Source organism: Chroicocephalus ridibundus, chromosome 23 (assembly GCF_963924245.1).
Source record: "Chroicocephalus ridibundus chromosome 23, bChrRid1.1, whole genome shotgun sequence".
NCBI lineage: Eukaryota > Metazoa > Chordata > Aves > Charadriiformes > Laridae > Chroicocephalus > Chroicocephalus ridibundus.
In genome coordinates this window covers 4,650,727-4,667,397 of record NC_086306.1, presented here as the reverse complement: position 1 = coordinate 4,667,397, position 16,671 = coordinate 4,650,727, and the positions used below count along the sequence as shown (strand labels likewise).

At 66.0% G+C, this 16,671-nt stretch overlaps 2 protein-coding genes across 3 annotated transcripts; one reads left to right on the top strand and one right to left on the bottom strand.

Annotated features, from left to right (window-relative positions):
* Positions 1 to 543: 543 nt before the first annotated feature.
* On the bottom strand, positions 544 to 5,199 carry LGI3 (leucine rich repeat LGI family member 3). Of its 2 annotated transcripts, XM_063358888.1 has the most exons (8): positions 4,488 to 5,192; positions 3,687 to 3,758; positions 3,502 to 3,573; positions 3,322 to 3,393; positions 3,154 to 3,225; positions 2,875 to 3,044; positions 2,639 to 2,803; positions 548 to 2,543 (listed from the first exon to the last, which is right to left on the bottom strand). In XM_063358888.1, the coding sequence occupies exons 1-8, from the start codon at positions 4,934 to 4,936 to the stop codon at positions 1,726 to 1,728; spliced, it is 1,890 nt and encodes a 629-aa protein (XP_063214958.1). In that variant the 5' UTR covers positions 4,937 to 5,192; the 3' UTR covers positions 548 to 1,725. The 2 variants fall into 2 exon arrangements, with proteins under 2 accessions (XP_063214956.1, XP_063214958.1); XM_063358886.1 differs by having other exon boundaries at positions 544 to 2,543; positions 3,322 to 3,573; positions 4,488 to 5,199.
* Positions 5,200 to 5,240: 41 nt separating this feature from the next.
* Positions 5,241 to 11,152, top strand: SFTPC (surfactant protein C). Its single transcript, XM_063358921.1, has 11 exons — positions 5,241 to 5,643; positions 5,754 to 5,900; positions 6,045 to 6,185; positions 6,286 to 6,396; positions 6,564 to 6,670; positions 9,442 to 9,541; positions 9,793 to 10,146; positions 10,246 to 10,356; positions 10,443 to 10,553; positions 10,669 to 10,773; positions 10,907 to 11,152. Exons 1-10 carry the CDS (start codon positions 5,599 to 5,601, stop codon positions 10,762 to 10,764), a joined length of 1,323 nt encoding a protein of 440 aa, XP_063214991.1. The 5' UTR covers positions 5,241 to 5,598; the 3' UTR covers positions 10,765 to 10,773; positions 10,907 to 11,152.
* Positions 11,153 to 16,671: the final 5,519 nt, after the last annotated feature.

The window sequence follows — 16,671 nt, the reverse complement described above, 5'->3', positions numbered from 1 at the left end:
GGCCGCGGGGCTGCACCAGGGAAAGGATCAGATTCAGGTCCCGTAGCTCCCCGAGGTCAAACCCTGCTCCCCAAAAGCCGTCTGTGCCCCGGAGGTGCCTGTTACCATTGAGAGGATCTTTATTTGTGAGCTTAATTGGTGGTTTTTCACATGCATGTTAATATACCTGGGGGACAGGGAAACGCTCCCCTGGAAAACCCGCCGGGCGGCTCGGGGTGCAGCAGGATCCAGCTGGGACTCCCCTCCCTGGGGAAATCCCTCCCGCTTCCCCTTCCCTGGCCACGGGCCAAGGTGTCTGCAGCCAAAAAAATGAGCAGGCAAGACATGTGCAGGGCCTGGGGGACCCTAAAATAAGGGTTTCCCCCCTCCTGGGCTTGTTGAAGGAAAGGAGTGCTGCGGGACCCCGGCTGGAGCGGGACCCCTGGGCAGGGGGACACCATCCCATCCATCCCATCCCAACCCATCCCATCCCATCCATCCCATCCCATCCACCAGCCATGGGTGGTCACAGGGTGGCCGCTGGCAGACACAGACGGGGCCGGGTGTCACAGTGTGTTTATTGTGGGGAGCGTTTCAGCGGGCACGTACACCCTGTGTCCGGCTGGCACGCTGGGTCCTGCCCGGCAGGGGGGGACACAGGGGGACACAGAGGGAGCTGCTGGACATGCACGGAGAGGGACGGGAACAGCCCTGCTTCTGCGGGTGGCAGCACTGCCTCGGCAGCATCCCACCAGCCTGGAGCATCCCTCTGGCCTCGGGCATCCCATCCTCCTCAGGGCATCCCATCTGCATCCTTCTTGGAGCATCCTGCTGGCCTCGAGCACGCCATCCTCCTCAGGGCATCCCATCTGCATCTGCCTCGGAGCATCCTGCTGGCCTCGAGCACGCCATCCTCCTCAGGGCATCCCATCTGCATCTGCCTCGGAGCATCCTGCTGGCCTCGAGCACCCCATCCTCCTCAGGGCACCCCATCTGCATCCTTCTTGGAGCATCCTGCTGGCTTTGAGCATCCCGTCTTCCTCAGGGCACCCCATCCTCATCCTTCGTGGAGCATCCTGCTGGCCTCGAGCATCCCATCCTCCTCAGGGCACCCCATCCTCATCCTTCGTGGAGCATCCTGCTGGCCTCAAGCATCCCATCCTCCTCAAGGCACCGCATCTGCATCCACCTCAGAGCATCCCATCCACCCCGCGCATCCCATCCACCTCGGAGCATCCCATCACCCTGGGAGCCCCGCAGCGTCCTGGGAGCATCCCATCCAGCCCTGCCCGTGCACATCCCTGCCTGCTGCCCCGCTCCCGTGTTCCCGGACCTCCCTGCCACATGCCTCCAGCCCATTGCCCCAGTGACACCCGTGCCCCGCCAGCCCCCTCAGCACGCAGATCCGGCACCCAAGGGCATCGATCTGCAGGGCCAGGGGTGTCCCACCCTGCTGCCCGCATCCCACGGGATGCTGGATGGGGTGGCTGTGGCTGCTGCACATGGGGAAACTGGGAGGACCCAGGGGAGGGGCCGGGGGGGGAAACTGAGGCCCGTGTCTTCCCCCGGCAAGCCGTGGGGCTGGGTGGGTGAAGGTGGGGGGCCGGGAGGGCGCTGGCACCGGGGCTGTGACCACGGGGCAGGGCTGCAGGCGGGAGGAAGGGGCTGGTGGGCGCATGCGTGTCCTCGGGGGAGGCGAGAGCCATGTCGGGGCCCCCCACGGGCAGCCCAGGCTCTCCCTCCCCGCTAGAGGCTGAGGTCCACCACCACGTGCCGGTAGACCAGCGTGTTGGCCTTGAAGCTGGGAGCCAGGAGGAGCTGCACGTCGGCAGCTGCCACGTAGCGGAAAGCCCGCGGCGCCTGCACCGACAGCTCCTGAAACTTGGCGAATTTCTGCTTCTCCTCTTCCCACAGGTAGACGTGGGTGAAGGAGAAGTCACTGCCCAGGGCCAGGTACTGCCGTTGCCCCACCGAGAAGGGCTGCATCACCATGGAGCCGCGGGACGGCAGCGTCTGGAGCTCGATGAAGCGCTGCCCTTCCCATCGCACCACCTTGGAGTCGCCGATGTAGCGGCTGAGGCAGAGGAACTGGTCCCGCTTCACCTTGAAGTGCTTCACCATCTGCACGTCCAGCATCTCCCCGACCTCCCCCTGGGGGGCGAATTGCTTCTGCCCCCGGTTCCACTGGTAGATGACGGGGGCTTGGGAGCTGCTGGAGATGATCAGCCGGGGTTTGCCGTCGTTCTCCACGTATTCCACGTCGGTGTCACGGTGCCAGGCGTGGAGGGCTTGGTGGGAGTAGAAGCCATTCTGGTTGAGGCGGTAGAGGCTGGTGGAACCTGCTTTGGAGCTGTCGGCGATGACAAAGTACCAGTCACCTTCGATCTGGAAGGCTTCGATGTCGTTGGGCTTGCGGGTCTTCTGGCTGTCGATGTCCTGGATCTTGATGAACTTGTCCACGGCGGTGTCCCAGCGGTAGATGTAGGAGCCGCCGAAGAGCTGGGCCACCACCACGTACAGCTGGTCCTGCGCCACGATGGGCTTGCAGTGCACCGCCGAGTGAGCTGCCGGGCAGGACGGCGTCACGCCGGGGCCGTGCCCTCCCCGAAACACCCAAAAACGGGGGTGCCAACCCAGACCCTGTCCCCGGCTGCCTTACCGGGGATGCGGTCGAAGTCACGCAGCTTGCGCTCCACGTAGTCCCACTTGAGGACGGCACAGCTGCTGGCACCGGGCTGCGCCAGGGCGACGTACAGGTCGCTGGCGTAGGTGAAGGGCTCGGCAGACACCGACTGGAAGGGCAGGACCTGGTGGACCACGAAGTCTGGGGGGAGAGGCGGCGGTGAGGGTCCGGCCACCCCGGGGCCGGCATGACGGGTGGCCGCGGTCCCTCACCCGTGGTGATGCACTGGAAGTCACCCAGCGCCAGGTCCCGGATCCGCTGGCCTTCGAACTGCCCGGGGCTGCTGCAGAAGACGGCGGGGACCGTGGTGTTGGTGCTCTCCAGCCACTCCACCAACCACTTGATCTTGCAGTCGCAGGCCAGCGTGTTGCCCCGCAGGTCCCTGCCGAGGATGGCACCGAGTCACCCCCCGGCACCGAGCACCCTGCCCGAGCCCCGAGCGCCGGGATGTCACCCTGTCCCCGGTGTCCCCGCCGCCACGGCAGCCTTACAGGTCGCTCAGGATGTCCAGCGGCTTGAAGAGCCCCCGGGGCAGCGTCTGCAAGTTGTTGTTGGCCAAGGACCTGGTGGAAGGGGGGGAAAGTGGAGGTGACACAGGCCACCGTGAAGGGACAAGAGCCATCCCCAGTGCCACAATTTGGGGACCCCTCGGGACTCACAGGTGGGTCAGGGACTTGAGCCCGCGGAAAGTGGCCTTTGAGAGCGCCTGGATGTCATTGTTCTCGATGAACCTGGGGTGGGAGGAGACGGTGGCACGGCCGCCCTGAGGGGCCCGATCCCCTGCGGGTACCCCCGCCCTCCCCGTGCCGTCCCCGTGTCCCCGTCCCCGTCCCACGCACAGGTACTGGAGGTGCGAGAGGCCGGCGAAGGCGTTGTCCCCGATCAGCGTGAACTTGTTGGAGTTGAGCAGGCTGCAAAGAGAGGCGGCGGCGGGGGATGCACCGTCAGCACCGGGATGGGGCAGGATGGGCTGGGGGGGGGGACACACACCGGGATGCCCGGCACGGGGTGCAGGGAGACCTACAGGAACTGCAGCGAGGGGATGTGGGCGAAGGCTGCCTCTCGGATCTCCGTGAAGGCTGCGTTCACCATCGTCCTGCCGGCGAGACGAAGCTTCAGGGCTACGCGGGAGAGGGGAGGGCAGCGGGGGGGGGGGGGGGGTGGTGTCCGCCACCCCCCTGCCCCTCGGCGCCATCCCCACCGTCACGCAGTGAGTGCCGGTGCAGCCCCCCATGGGCCCTGGGGAGGTGCTGGGCGGGGGGGGGAGCAGCCCCAGGAGAAATCCAGCCCTTCGGGGGGGACATGGAGGGGACAAGGCAGGTATGTGGGGCTGGCACCACCCCACACATGCTTATGAACACACACGTGTATCCACCACGCACATGCTTGCACGCCTGGACAAGGCTGCGGTGTCCCGCTGCGTCCCCACCACCGTGCCCCGGCACCCGCCAGCCGTGTCCCCTTGGGGCTCTGGTCCCCAAGGTCACGGCAGACGGGCAGCGCGGCGGGGACGGGCTGCGGCCCTGCTCCATCCGGCGCTGATGGATGGCTGCCTGTGCAAGGAGACCTGCCACCGCAGCAGGACACGGGGACCGGTCCCGGGGGATGTCCCCAGCCCCCTCCTTCCCCCAAGAGACCCCCACCACCACCACCACGCTTTTCCCCCCCCATGCAACACAAAGAAAGGGGCTGTCCCTGCCACCCCAGGGCAGCCAGCAGCCCCTGCCAGCCCTGCAACCTCGGGGACACAACCTGCTCCCTGTCCCCATCCCCGTCCCTGGCCCCATCCCTGTCCCCGTCCCCATCCTGCTGCCTGGGTACTCACAGCGAGATGACCTCGGGGGGCAGATTCCTGGGCACGGCCTTGGAGTCCACGCAGAAAGCTGTGTCCCGGGTGCAGGAGCAGCTCGGGGGGCAAGGGGGTGGCCGGGGGGGCCGCCGACCCCCCGCCGGCAGCCAGAGCCAGGCCAAGGCGAGGAAGAGGAGAAGAGCCGAGAGCTGGCCCCTCGGCATCCTCCTCCCGCGCCGCAGCTCCATCACGCCCTGGCCTAGCCCTGTTTCTTTCCCCGGAGCTGGTCCCTCTCCTCCTGTTGTGCCGGGAAACGGCGGGGAAGCCTTTTCCTCTTCTCCTTCCCGGGAGATTTCAGTGTGGAGGGGAAGCGGCGGCGGCGGAGGCTGCCGGCATGCGACCCGCTGCTCTGCAGCGCACCATGCTCCTGTGCTGCGGGAAGGAGGGAGGGAGGGAGGGATGCGGCTGAGTGACAGCCCGAGCATCCCTCTGGACGCCTGTCCTCAGCGGCGCGCGGGCGTGCGAACACGGGGGTGCACGCTGCCAAGGAGAGGGTGGGGGGGTGGGGGGGTGCTGGGTGCTCTCGGGGTGCAGTGGGACGGGGCAGAGGGGGGACGCCACCCCGGTTCTCCCCACCCTGTATCCTCGCCCGTGCTGCAGTGCTGGCCATGCCAGCCCCGAGCGCTGGCCGGGTGGCAGGAGGCACCGTCCGCCCGTCCATCCCGTCCCAGGCACCGCATTCCCAGCCAACAATGAGCCCATCCAGCTTCTTCCCCGCGCTGTGGGGGGGGGGGGCAGGCTGCAGCTGCCCGTGCAGCGGGCTGCAGGGGGGGACCAGGGGTGCAGTCCCCGCCCCGGGGACGGGTGCTGGGTCCTCGGCCACAGCGTGGGGCTGGGTGCGGAGGGTGGAAGGCGCTCGACCTGCCCTCTGTTTGCCTTGACCCCCCCGCCCCGGCACTGCCAGCCAAATGCCGGGAAAGGGCCCTCGGAGGCTTCACGCCCCCTCCTTGGCTCAGCAAACACAGCACAAGTGGCACCTTGGCAGCCGGGGTGGCCCCAGCCACCTCCCACCCCCCCCGAAATCCCTATAAATCCCCTCGGCTCCAGCTGGCAAAGGGACCGGAGCCACGCAGCGAGGGAGGACGAGATGGACGGCAGCTCCAAAGAGGCGCTGATGGAGGAGGCACCTCCGGTAAGGAGCACCCACCACCCATCCCGGGGGAGCCGGCGTGGGGCTGAGCACCGTCTGCCTTCCCCAGCCCCACGCCGGTGGCTCAGCCGGGTGCCCCCCTGTGTCCCCAGAGGTACACGGCCTCCCCCCGCCTGCCCTGCATCCCCCACCAGCTCAAGTGCCTCCTGGTCGTGGTGGTGGTGGTGGTCGTCCTCGTGGTGGTCATCGTCGCCTTCCTCCTCCTGGGGCTGCACATCACCGAGACGCACGCCGAAACGGTGAGGCAGCGCCGGGGAGGCAGCCGCGATGCCACCGGCTCCGGTGACAGGTTTGGGAATGTCACCGGCTTTGCAGGGATGGGGTTTAGACCCCACAAAGCTCCCTGACCTCCCCCCCACCCCCGCCCAACCTCTGCCCGGCAGGTCTTGCGAATGACCATCCATGGTCTGGACGGCGAAGGGACCCCCCAACACCTCTCCATGAGCAAGAAGGAGAGGACGGGGACGTTCGCCGTGCGGGACGGGCTCAACGCCACCGCCGTGGTGGTGTACGACTACAGCAAGGTGCGCGGGCAGCCCTGCCGCCGGGGAGGGGGGCACGGTGGGGCGGGTTGGTGGCAATGGGGGACGGGGCTGAGCTGACGCGGGGTCTGTCTGCAAACAGCTGCTGGTCGGCTACAGGTCCTGGCGGCACCGCGCCTGCTACGTCACCCGCGTGGACAAGGACAACATGCCGGGGCTGGACGCCGTCATCGAGACCTTCCAGCATCGGCAGGTGAGTGGTGGCCACCACAGCGGGGGGGTCTGCCCAGCCTGACCCCCCGTGTCCTGGGCAGCCGGGGCCAAGTGCGGGGCCGCTGGGCTTGTGGCAAGCATCCGCTGGAGGGGAGGCTACCGGTAGCCAAGGATGGCAGCCCCCCCCCTCCATTCTCTCTCCTGCAGGCTGAGATGAAGGGGGCTGGGGACAACGCCATGCCCTTGGCCGACCGCTCCATCCTGGGCACCACCATGAACATCCTCTGCAGCACCGTCCCCGTGTACTGGGCGTAGGGCCGGCTGGGAGCGGACGGGAGAGCGAGACGGGGATGTCACCGTCCCCATGCTCCCCGCGTTGCCTTCCAGGCAGGATGCCCGGGCATCCCTCCTCCTCCACGGCTCCATCCCGCGGGGGGCGGCTCCATCCACAGCCGCCGGGCACCGCGGCTTATCCCACCGCACTTGCAATAAAAAAGTGGGATTTGCTTTGGGATTCGCGTTTCTGTCTGCGAAGTAAAGCCCTGTGCTCCTGCTTCCGAGTGCTGCTCCCTTCCTTTCCCCCGCCCTGCAAATGGCCCTTCATGGGGGAGACGGTGGCACGATGTCCCCGGGATGTCCCCCCCACGGGGTCCGGCGTGGGTACCCCCATCCCTCCTGTCGGTGGGCTCTGGGCAAGGACCAGTCAAGGACCTTGCCTCGGGGCAAGGACCAGCTCAGGGCAAGGAGCACCCACTTCCCGGGGCAGGAGAGCATCCCCCCGACACTGCACGCCATGCTGTGGGGCTGCACGGCCGTTGTGACCCCCTGCCCCCCTCCCTCTCCCCCCCCCCCCCCCCCTAGTTTGCACGGAGGGAGGACGAGATGGCAGGGGCAGCCTCCGGGCGCGGGCAGCGCACCCACCGCAAACTTTTCTCCGGAACACCAGGGACTTTTCCACCCTCCGGGAAAAGTCCCCGTCCCCTCCTTGCGCAGACGGGGACAGAGGGACTGTGTGCCACATCCCCGCCGAGCGCCAAGCCCTGGGCATCCACGGACACCACCATCCGCTTGTTCCCGGCTCCCCTCTGCCCCCCCTGATCCCCCCGGATTCCCTGGCAGCTCCAGCTCCTCTGTCCAAAAGCAGCCGGGAGCATCCTCGGGGGCCACCTCCAAGGGCTGCACCCCAGAATGGGTTTGGGGAGGAGAAAAGAGACCCCGTGGGGACCCAAGACAGGGCCTCCCCCCCAGGGTGCTAACTCAGGGTTGTCCCTCCGGCCACCGACACGGGCAGCGAGGAGGGTCCCAGCCCCCCGGGGGGGGTGACACTTTGCTGGGAACAGGAGGGAAACCCCACATTGCCACCTGTGGACATGGGGACAGCTGCTCTGCTCCCCAAAACGCCCTGCCCCCCCCCCCCATTACCCCGTCGAGCAGGGTGCGGGCAGCCGAGGGATGTAACAAGGGCTCCCCCCACGCGAGGGTCTCCCGTTGCCCCTCGAGACCCTGGGGCAGGAGGCAGCGTGCGGCAGGGGGTGCGCACCCTCCCCCCCCCCCCCCCCAGCTGCAAACATCTGGGTTGCCGGTGGGGGGGGTGAGGAGGGGGCCCAGGGGTGGCCGGAGAGGTCCCAGCCCGAGCCCAGCTGCAGGAGAAGCTCTTGGCCCAGGCAAGACACGCACAGCGGTGTCACCCTATTGAGAGATCTTCGCTCTTCAGCTTAAATAATTAAGTTTTAATTCGAATAAATGACTTGGGGTCATAATCGGGGGTGATTGATGCTGTTTGCCCAGCTTTGCTTAGCGCGAGTAGCTAGGTTAGCGAAGCCTTTGGGCCGCAATAGTTAGTTTTCTTAGTAATTTTCCTAGCACCGTGTGTAGTATTTTGGTAGAAGGAAAAGGCTGACAGCACGCTGGGTGTTTTGGTAGCGTTTTTCCCCGAAGTCTGGGGGCTTTTCGGTTCCCCACGGTTGTGCCGGCGAGCGCAGGCGCCCGAGGAGGGTAAAGCGGGTGATCAGGAGGTGATCGATAACCCTCATCAAAGGCGGCAAATCGATAAGAGAAGAGCAGCCAGTGGCCTGCCTGGGCACAGAAAAAGAATCCCGGAAGGCGTAAGAAGACCCCGGCCCAAAAATCACTGTTGAACTAAGAGGCGCGTGAAGATTGCGTTCGTTGGGGCGGGGGTAGCGATGGCAAGGGTTTATAATTGCTGAGGAAGGTCTTCGTTCGGGGTCCCTCCCGTTTTGGAGGCGCCCATGGCCGACCCTGCTGCCGTGCCGTACCGTATGATGAAATTCCTTATTTTTTATAAAATCTGATGCCTGAGGCTTTGCTGCGGCAAACCTGGGGTCGAGCCTGAAGGAGGAGGGAGTGCGCCCGCAATAAGCTTGTGGGTGGGTGTGTGCGTGTGAGCACTGGGAAAGGGCACCCATCGGCTTACGGGGGTCTCCCGCTGCAGGGGGACCCTGGTCCTGGCAGTGACAGGCGCGGGTGGTGGGTGTGTGGCTCCTGGGATGGGGTGGGAATGCTGGGGTAGGGTGGCAGCGGCTTCTCCTTCTCTCCAGCTGGCACCGAAAGCCTCAGCACCAGCACCACCAGCCCTCACCACGGTGCCCAAGCATCCTCCGGACCGCGGTTGTGGTCTGGGGATGGGTCCCCACCCCGTGGTGACCCCGCTGCCACCCCAACCTTGCGCTCTGTGGGAAAGCTTTGATGTCCTCATCGCACTTTGCCCACCTCGAGCAGCTCCAGGTGGCCGAGCTGGCAAAGGCACACGGTCACCGAGCCAGGTCTCGCCTTGTCCGCGGCCATGGACGGATGCTCCACCCTGGAGAGCCGCTCTAACCCGCGCTGGAGGGTTTGCTTTGGCCCCGACACCTCGCTCCAAGGCAGCAGAGAGGTCCCTGTGCTTGGGGACAAGTGCCCTCAGAGCCTCTTGACCAGCGGGTTCCCAGGGGAATCCAGCTCCGGAGAAGGCAATCGGCAAACACACGTGAAGTGGATCGAACGTCGGAGCCCGAGCGCACCCCAGGACCTCGAGTCCCCTCACAGGGGCCGCCCCGTTCCCCACCCCAGCACCCCCGGTATAAAGCTGGAGCAGCCCGGGCTGGGAGGAGGAGGAAGAGGAGGAAGGGGAGGAGGCAGCCATGGAGAGCAGCACGAAGGAGGTGGTGGTGGTTGAAGAGCCGCTGGTGAGTCCCTGCGACCCGCAGCGGGGTGGCACGCTCACGCCGGGGGTGTCCCTGTGCCCAGCAGAGATGCTCAGTTTATCCCAGTTTATCCCAGCGAGGCACCGAGGGGCAAGATCCCGCGGGATGCTGCATCCCCGGAGCTCGGGGGTGGCAGGATGGGGGGCTGCTCCCCAGGACAAACCCGTCCCCAGCCCACCATCTCCCACCTCCTTCCCGCTCATCCCGGTTGTCCACTTTTCCCACGCCCGCAGGACCCGGAGAAGTGCTGCGGCTCCGGCTGCTGCCCCCAGGGATGCTGCAAACCGGGCTGCTGCTGCTGGCCCTGCACCGTCTGCTGCGCCAAATGCGCCCGGTGCTGCTGCCTGCCCCGCTGCTGCAAATGCCCCAGCTGCCCCGGTTGCCCCGGTTGCCCCGGTTGTTGCGGTTGCTTGAAGCGAGCCTTCTGCTTCGTGCCTCGCCTCCTCTGCTACCTGCCCCGCAAGCTCCTCAGCTGCCACCACCTCAAGTGCCTCCTCATCACGGTGGTGGTGGTGGTCCTGCTGGTGGTCATCATCGCCGGCGCCCTGCTGATGTGGCTGCGGGCGGACCAGCGGCACGCCGACGCCGTAAGTAGGGACACACACACCCCCCCTGCCGCCACCCCCAGGGAAGGGGCTGTGGCAGGCGGTGAGCTCCCCCCGCCGTGTTCCCCCCCCTCGCCCCAGGTCCTGCGGATGGGGCTGCAGAGAGGACTGGCCTGGGAAGAGGACGCGGCCACTTTCTACCTGGATGGTGGGGATGGAAACCCGGCCACCGTCGTCTACGATTACAAGAACGTAAGCGGGGAGCCCTGCGCGACCCGGGGCGGGGGAACGGGGAAGGGGCGATGGGGACGAGCTGATGCGGGTCTGCCTGCAAACAGCTGCTGGTGAGCTACAGATCCCATCCCCGCCGCGCCTGCTACGTCACCCGCGTGGACAAGGACAACATCCCGGGGCTGGATGCCATCGCCAAGACCTTCCAGCGTCGGCAGGTGAGTGCTGGCCACCCTGCTCGCCACCGGCTGGGGCGGGATGGGGTCTGGGGGGGGGCACGGTGAAGAACTGGGGTGCAGCACTGCCTCGTTTCTCCTTCTCGCCCCTCGCCAGGCTGAGAAGAGGCTCGCCATGCCCTTGGCCGATCGCTCCCTGCTGGGCACCACGGCGAGCATCCTCTGCAGCATCGTCCCCGTCTACTGGGCTTAGCCTCGCCCGGTGAGTGACCAGGGTCCCGCTGGCCCCAGGGGTGGGCAGGGGGGGCTGGCGGGGAGGGCTGGGGGACCCCTACCCACCCAGCGGACCCCCACCCACCCAGCAGCACCCTCACAGTGACGCCTTTGCCTTGCAGCATCCCCGACGGACACGGCGCCCCCGCAGCCCCTTCATCCCTTGGGGAGCATCACCAACACTTCCACGGCCCCCCCCGACCCCCGACACGAGCAGCCCCCCACTCACCCCGATTTCGGGAGGTGCCAGGGCCCGCATGATGCCGTGGGGCTGAGCGGGGGGTTGCGGGGTCGGGGGGTGGCATTGGAAGGGTATGGGGCGGGGGGGGGATCTGCTTTGCCATGCGGCATCGCATCCCAGCTGCAACCGCGGCACTGAGGGGGGGGGGCGGCTGGGGGCGGCGGGTGGGTGTCTGCTTGGGCGAGCGCCACGCCGCGCCGGGGTGGGGGGGACAGCTGGTTTGTCACTTAAGTCTTCTCAGCTTCGCCAAACCCAAGTGCAAAAACGAGCTTAAAAAAAAACCAAAAAACCCCAAAAAAACCAAAAAACAGCAAAAAACCCTCCTGACGTTTAAAGAAACTAAATTCTCCGTTCCAGTTCTTCGCTTGCCCAGCTGCCGGCAGCTCCCGGCTTTCTCTTTGCCTTAAAAAAAAAAACAAATAATGCTTTTTTAGGGGCTCTGAGGGGTGTTTAGGTGAACTTCTGCTGCAGCCGCAGCCTGGGGGGGTCACGGGAGGCACCCCCCGAGCATCGCTCAGCACCAGGGCACCGCACCGACCCGAGCTCCCCCCTCGTCCTGCCAGCCCTGCCAGAGCCAAGGCTGTCCTGAAAAATGTGTCTGTCCTCTCCTGCACTGCGGAACTGAATAAAGGATAAGGGGAAGAATCAGGTCTCGGAGCTATTCCTGGTGACGGCCCGTGTCGAAGGCAGCCGCGGCCACCGGCCGCTGCCCGGGGACTGGAATTATTAGGACTGGGATGCCAGGATTATTAGGATCGGGTGTTATTAGGACCGGGATGCTGGTGTTATTGGGATCGGGCGTTATTAGGACTGGTATTATTGGTATCAGGTGTTATTAGGACTGGGATACTGGTGTTATTGGGATTGGGTGTTATTAGGACTGGTATTATTGGTATCAGGTGTTATTAGGACTGGGATACTGGCGTTATTAGGATCAGGTGTTATTAGGACTGGGATGCTGGTGTTATTAGGACTGGGTGCTATTAGGACTGGGATGCTGCTGTTATATGGATTGGGCGTTAGTAGGACTGGGATATTGGTGGTGTTGGGATCAGGTGCTATTAGGACCAGGATGCTGGCATTATTAGGATCGGGCGCCATTAGGACCTGGATGCTGGTGTTGTTGGGATCGGGCATTTTTAGGACTGGGATGCTGGTGTTATTGGGATCAGGCACTATTAGGATTGGGCACTATTAGGACCGGGATGCTGGTGTTACTGGGATCGGGTGTTATTAGGACCAGGATGCTGGTGTTATTGGGATCAGGCATTATTAGGATTAGGCACTATTAGGACTGGGATGCTGGTGTTACTGGGATCAGGCGCTATTAGGACCGGGATGCTGGTGTTACTGGGATCGGATGTTATTAGGACCTGGATGCTGGTGTTATTGGGATCAGGCGCTATTAGGACCGGGATGCTGGCCCGGGGCCGAGCATCCAGGACAGAGGGAGGGAACACGGAGCAGCGCAGCCGCACACCCTCTCCCCCTGGGACCGGAGCCCACCAGCAGCGCAGCTGCCTCCCACCAATGCCGTGGCCATCCCAGGGTGGGGGGTCACAAGCCCCCCGCCACCCCAGCGCTTGGCTCCAGCCCCCGCTCCTGGCAGCCGGGGAAACCGGTCCCCGCAGGGAGAGCGCAGCTGCGGCTGGCCGGGATACGGGGCATCCATCCAGGGCCTCCTGCGGCTCCGGAGCACCCACCTCCCAAACCCTCGCCCTTTCCCCAGCCCAGCCGGAGCATGAAAAAAACCTGATGTGGTTTTTATTTGAAAGGCTCCCCGGACCGGGCAGCCAGCCCTGGGTACCAGCATCCTCCCGGAGCGGCGGGCGGCAGGGGGGAGGCGGGTGCGTGTGCTGAGTTTTGCAAGGGCTCAGCGCCCCCGCCGCCGGCTCAGCCTCCCCGCCCCGTGATGGAGCAGCTGAAGATGAGCTGTCAGGAACTTGGCAGGACCCCGAGGTCCTTGTGCAATCCTTCCAAGTGTCCTCGTTTCTCCAAGCCTGCGCAGGCGAGGTTTGCGGAGGGCCTGCGCTGCGCCTCCGGGGGGGCTGCATCCCAGGGGACCGGGGGCACCCTGCACCCCCACGGAGTGTGTGTGGGGGGGTGTCAGCCCCCAGGGGGCTGTAAGGAGGGTGGCGTGGCACGGCTGGAGCGCGTTCCATGGTTGTACACCGGGAAATGCACCCCACGACCCAGCCGGTGCGTGAGCTGCCTTACTGCCCGCTTTCTGCTCACACCCCCCCCCCCCCAAAAAAAATGATGCTCCTCATCATGTTGCTCTTGCCCACGCCGGATCCATCGGGACCTGCCCAGGATGGTCACAGAATCTCGTCCCCAAAAGGGTCCACCGCCAGGCACGGTCCTGGCCCCTGCCAGCCCTTACCTGGGGACCCCCATCTCCTGCCCACCCCGGGGGGCCGGGCTCGGGGCTTGTCCTCCCCGGTGGCCCCTGGAAGAGCAGAGAGGGGGCTCAGCAAACCCCCCCCCCAGCACCCCGGGGAGCCTCGGGGCTGCGAGCCTGTACTCACCACCTCCCCATGAGGGTCTGGGGGCCCCTTGTCGTCCCCCGGGAGCTTTTCTGCCCCTGGGTGAAGGCAGGAGGAAGGGATTTAACAACGGGGCAGTGGGCGAAGGAGGTGATGCTCAGCCACGCAGCTCCACACCTCCCTCCCCCGGGACCCCTTCTCTCACCCCCCGGGTGGCCAGGGGTCCCCGCTTTGCCCTGGGGAGGAGAGTGCTGTGGCACGGTGCCCGGTCCTGCTCGGACGGCTGTCCCGGGATGGAGGGATGGTTGCACTGGCTGGTGCAATGCCCCCCCTCCACGCCGTGGTGGCCAGCTTCTCCGGGAGGTCCCTGCAGGGAGGTGGCACGGTCTGGTGCCAGGGTGGAATAGCCAGGTCCTGGCTCTGCCCCATTTCCCCCAGCACCCCCGGCCATCCCATCGTGACCACCTCCCATTCCCCTCCCGGATCTCGCTCTTCCCTGCCCATCCTGGAGGTCTCCCCGCCGCTGCCAGCTCTCCCTGGCCTTGGCCACCGCCACCATGGGTGCCCGCAGGAGCCACGGGATAAGCCAGGAGGCAGGGACATACTTGCTCCCTGGGGTGACCCGCGAAGCCCTGCAAAGAGCCGGAGGAGGGCAGCCGGGGGGCGGTGGGCACCCATGCTGCAGGACGGAGCCACGTTGGGCTACGACAGCCCCTCACCTTCGGTCCACGCTGCCCCGGGCACCCCCGCATCCCTCAGCTGCCATGGAGACCCCACGGTCCCTGCACCCCCTGCGCTCGGGAGGGGACAGGGGGACATCAGAGGCAACGCAGTGATGGGTCCCCTTGCCCCCAGGGCCACCCACGTGTGTCCCACAACCAACTCACGCCGTGTTCGTGCTCACCCTTGTGCCCCTTGCTGCCGTCACCCCCGAGCACAGAGACCCTGGGAGCGGCAGCCGTGACCCCCCCGGCCCGATGACGGACCCCGGGCTGGGAGCCAGCGTGGCTGGGCTCCCTTCCCAGCCGGGAGAGGAAGGACTTGAGCGGAGCCGAGCTCCCAGGGCTCCTCCTGGCCCTGGGAAAGGGATCCGGGGCTGTGCGTGCAGCACGGGGGTGCAATTCCCCCGGAGAGGGGGAGCATGGTGAGACCCCCCCCAAAAGGTATGGCACCGGCACAGCCGTGCCCATCGCTCCCGGTGAGACCGGGCATGGCTGGACCCCCCCCACCTCCTCGCCCCAGCGCTGCTGGTGTTCGCGGATGGGCTGGATGATGATGCAGGGAAGATGATGGAGGCGGTGACATCAGTTTGGCTGCAAGGCGGCGGGGGAAAGCTGGCAGGGGCTCTGGGGGCCAGCCGGCGCGGTGTGACACCCCACAGCACCCCGTCGTCCCCTCCAGAGCGGGCTGACCCCCTGGTGATGGTGGCGGTGAACGCCACGGGGCTGGGGGACCTGCAGGAGTCGGGGGGATGGCTGGGGAGCTGGGGGCAGCAGGAGCTGGTGAGGACAGGCCACGGCAGGGTGGGTGGTGGGGTCCCCGCGGGCTCTGGGCTGGGGAGCCACCCCCTCCCACAGCTGCCAGAGGTGTCCCTGCACCTGCCTGGGGCTGCAAAGTCCAAGAGGTCCCGGTGGCCCTTTGCTGTCCCCTCTCCAGCCGTTCCCTGTCCTTCTGGAACCGGGGAGCCCAGACCTGGACCCAGGGCTCCAGCCGGGGCCTCCTTGGGGCAGAGCAGAGGTGGGGGGATGACGTCCCTCCACCTGCTGGCCACGCTCTTCTTGATGCCCCCCAGGATGCAGGCAGGGAGCGATAGACCATGGACGGGGGCCAGTAGCCCAGCCTGCGTGTCCTGCCACACCGGGTGACCTGCCTGCTCTGCCGATGCGCGGGACACGACCCATCCCATGGGCTGGCCGTGGGGAGAAGGCGACCGGAGCCAAACCTTTGGGAATGAGCAAATTGAGGGACCAAAGAGTGCGGTCGGGGCTGAACCTGCAGCATCGCCGCAACCCCAGGGTGACTGGGGACATCCCTTACCTCCGCTGCGGGGGGGTCCGCGGTGTGGGGCTGGGGCAGCGCCGGATGGTGCAGCTGAGTGTGGGATGCCGGAGCTGGCCGCCTGCACGGGAGGACGACCGTCTCCTCCTCCTCCTCCTCCAGCAAGGCTTGGGAGGATGCGGGGTGCAGGATATGGGGTGCTTTCGGGGGCTTTATGTATTCCAGGACTGGAGAAAACATCGTATGTCTGACACGTCAGCGGGAGCTGCCTTTTGTGGCCACGGAAGAGTCTCCCGGGCTCCGTGGGGCTGGACCAGCCGTGGGGCACAGGCCATGGCACCCTACGTCCGCCACCGCTGTGCCAGGAGCTCCCGGGGCAGGAGACCATCGCTGGTGGAGGGCGACGGCGGTGCTTGGAAAACCACGTCCGCAAGGGAACCAGGATCCCAGCGTGGGAACGCCAGGCTGGTGGGAAGAGAGGGGGGGGGGGGGGGGGGAAAAACCCTCCACCGAGAGCCCCGCGCCGTGAGAAAGGGGCGATATCAGGGTGGAAACCAGCGGCCAGACCCTGACATAATGGATTTACATCATCCGGGGACTCAGCCCTCAAACATCCTTCCCAGCAGAGGGATGGAAACGGAAAGTATTTTCAAAGCCAGGCTTGTTTTTCACGGGGGGGGGGGGTGGGGGGGTGGGAAAGGGGCGGGGAGGGGGAATCTGTTTGTTTTCTCGGGAGACCAAGCGAGAGGTCGGAGATGAATTGGGGCGGTTGGTTGGTCCCCGCGTTCCCATCCCCGGGGCTGGGGACGGCGTCGGGGACGGCGAGCGAGACCAGTTTGCGGGAGTTTATTTACTGGCGTGGGAAAAAGGGGAAAGGGGGGGAAAAAAAGGGAAAAAAAGGGAAAAACCCACCGGCTGTAGGCTTTGCAACGGCCGGGCTAAGGAAGAAAACACATCCCAAGGTGGTCCGCTCTTTTGGGGGAGGAAAATAACAGCCCCCAGACAAGGCGCGAAGGAGGTTTCCCCACCGTCGGCGGCGCCTGGTGGGAACGAGCCAGGCTGGGAACGCGGGAGGTCCCTGAAAAGCAAAAGGGGAAAAAGGGCTTTGGAAAAAGGATGGGGGGGGGGTCAATGGGCAGGGGAGGGAGCGGGGCCCGGATGC

Bases quoted from the DNA above. Each gene is read 5' to 3' on its own strand.
- LGI3 (XM_063358886.1), bottom strand. From the start codon at position 4,936: ATGCTCGGGCTGTCACTCAGCCGCATCCCTCCCTCCCTCCCTCCTTCC. The intron at 3,226-3,321 runs GTGAGTCCCGAG...CCCTTCCACCAG, and splicing joins CTCAAGTCCCTGACCCACCT to GTCCTTGGCCAACAACAACT. The intron at 2,544-2,638 runs GTAAGGCAGCCG...CCTGCCCGGCAG, and splicing joins TGACTTCGACCGCATCCCCG to CTCACTCGGCGGTGCACTGC.
- SFTPC (XM_063358921.1), top strand. From the start codon at position 5,599: ATGGACGGCAGCTCCAAAGAGGCGCTGATGGAGGAGGCACCTCCG. The intron at 9,542-9,792 runs GTGAGTCCCTGC...CCACGCCCGCAG, and splicing joins TGGTGGTTGAAGAGCCGCTG to GACCCGGAGAAGTGCTGCGG. The intron at 10,147-10,245 runs GTAAGTAGGGAC...CCCTCGCCCCAG, and splicing joins ACCAGCGGCACGCCGACGCC to GTCCTGCGGATGGGGCTGCA.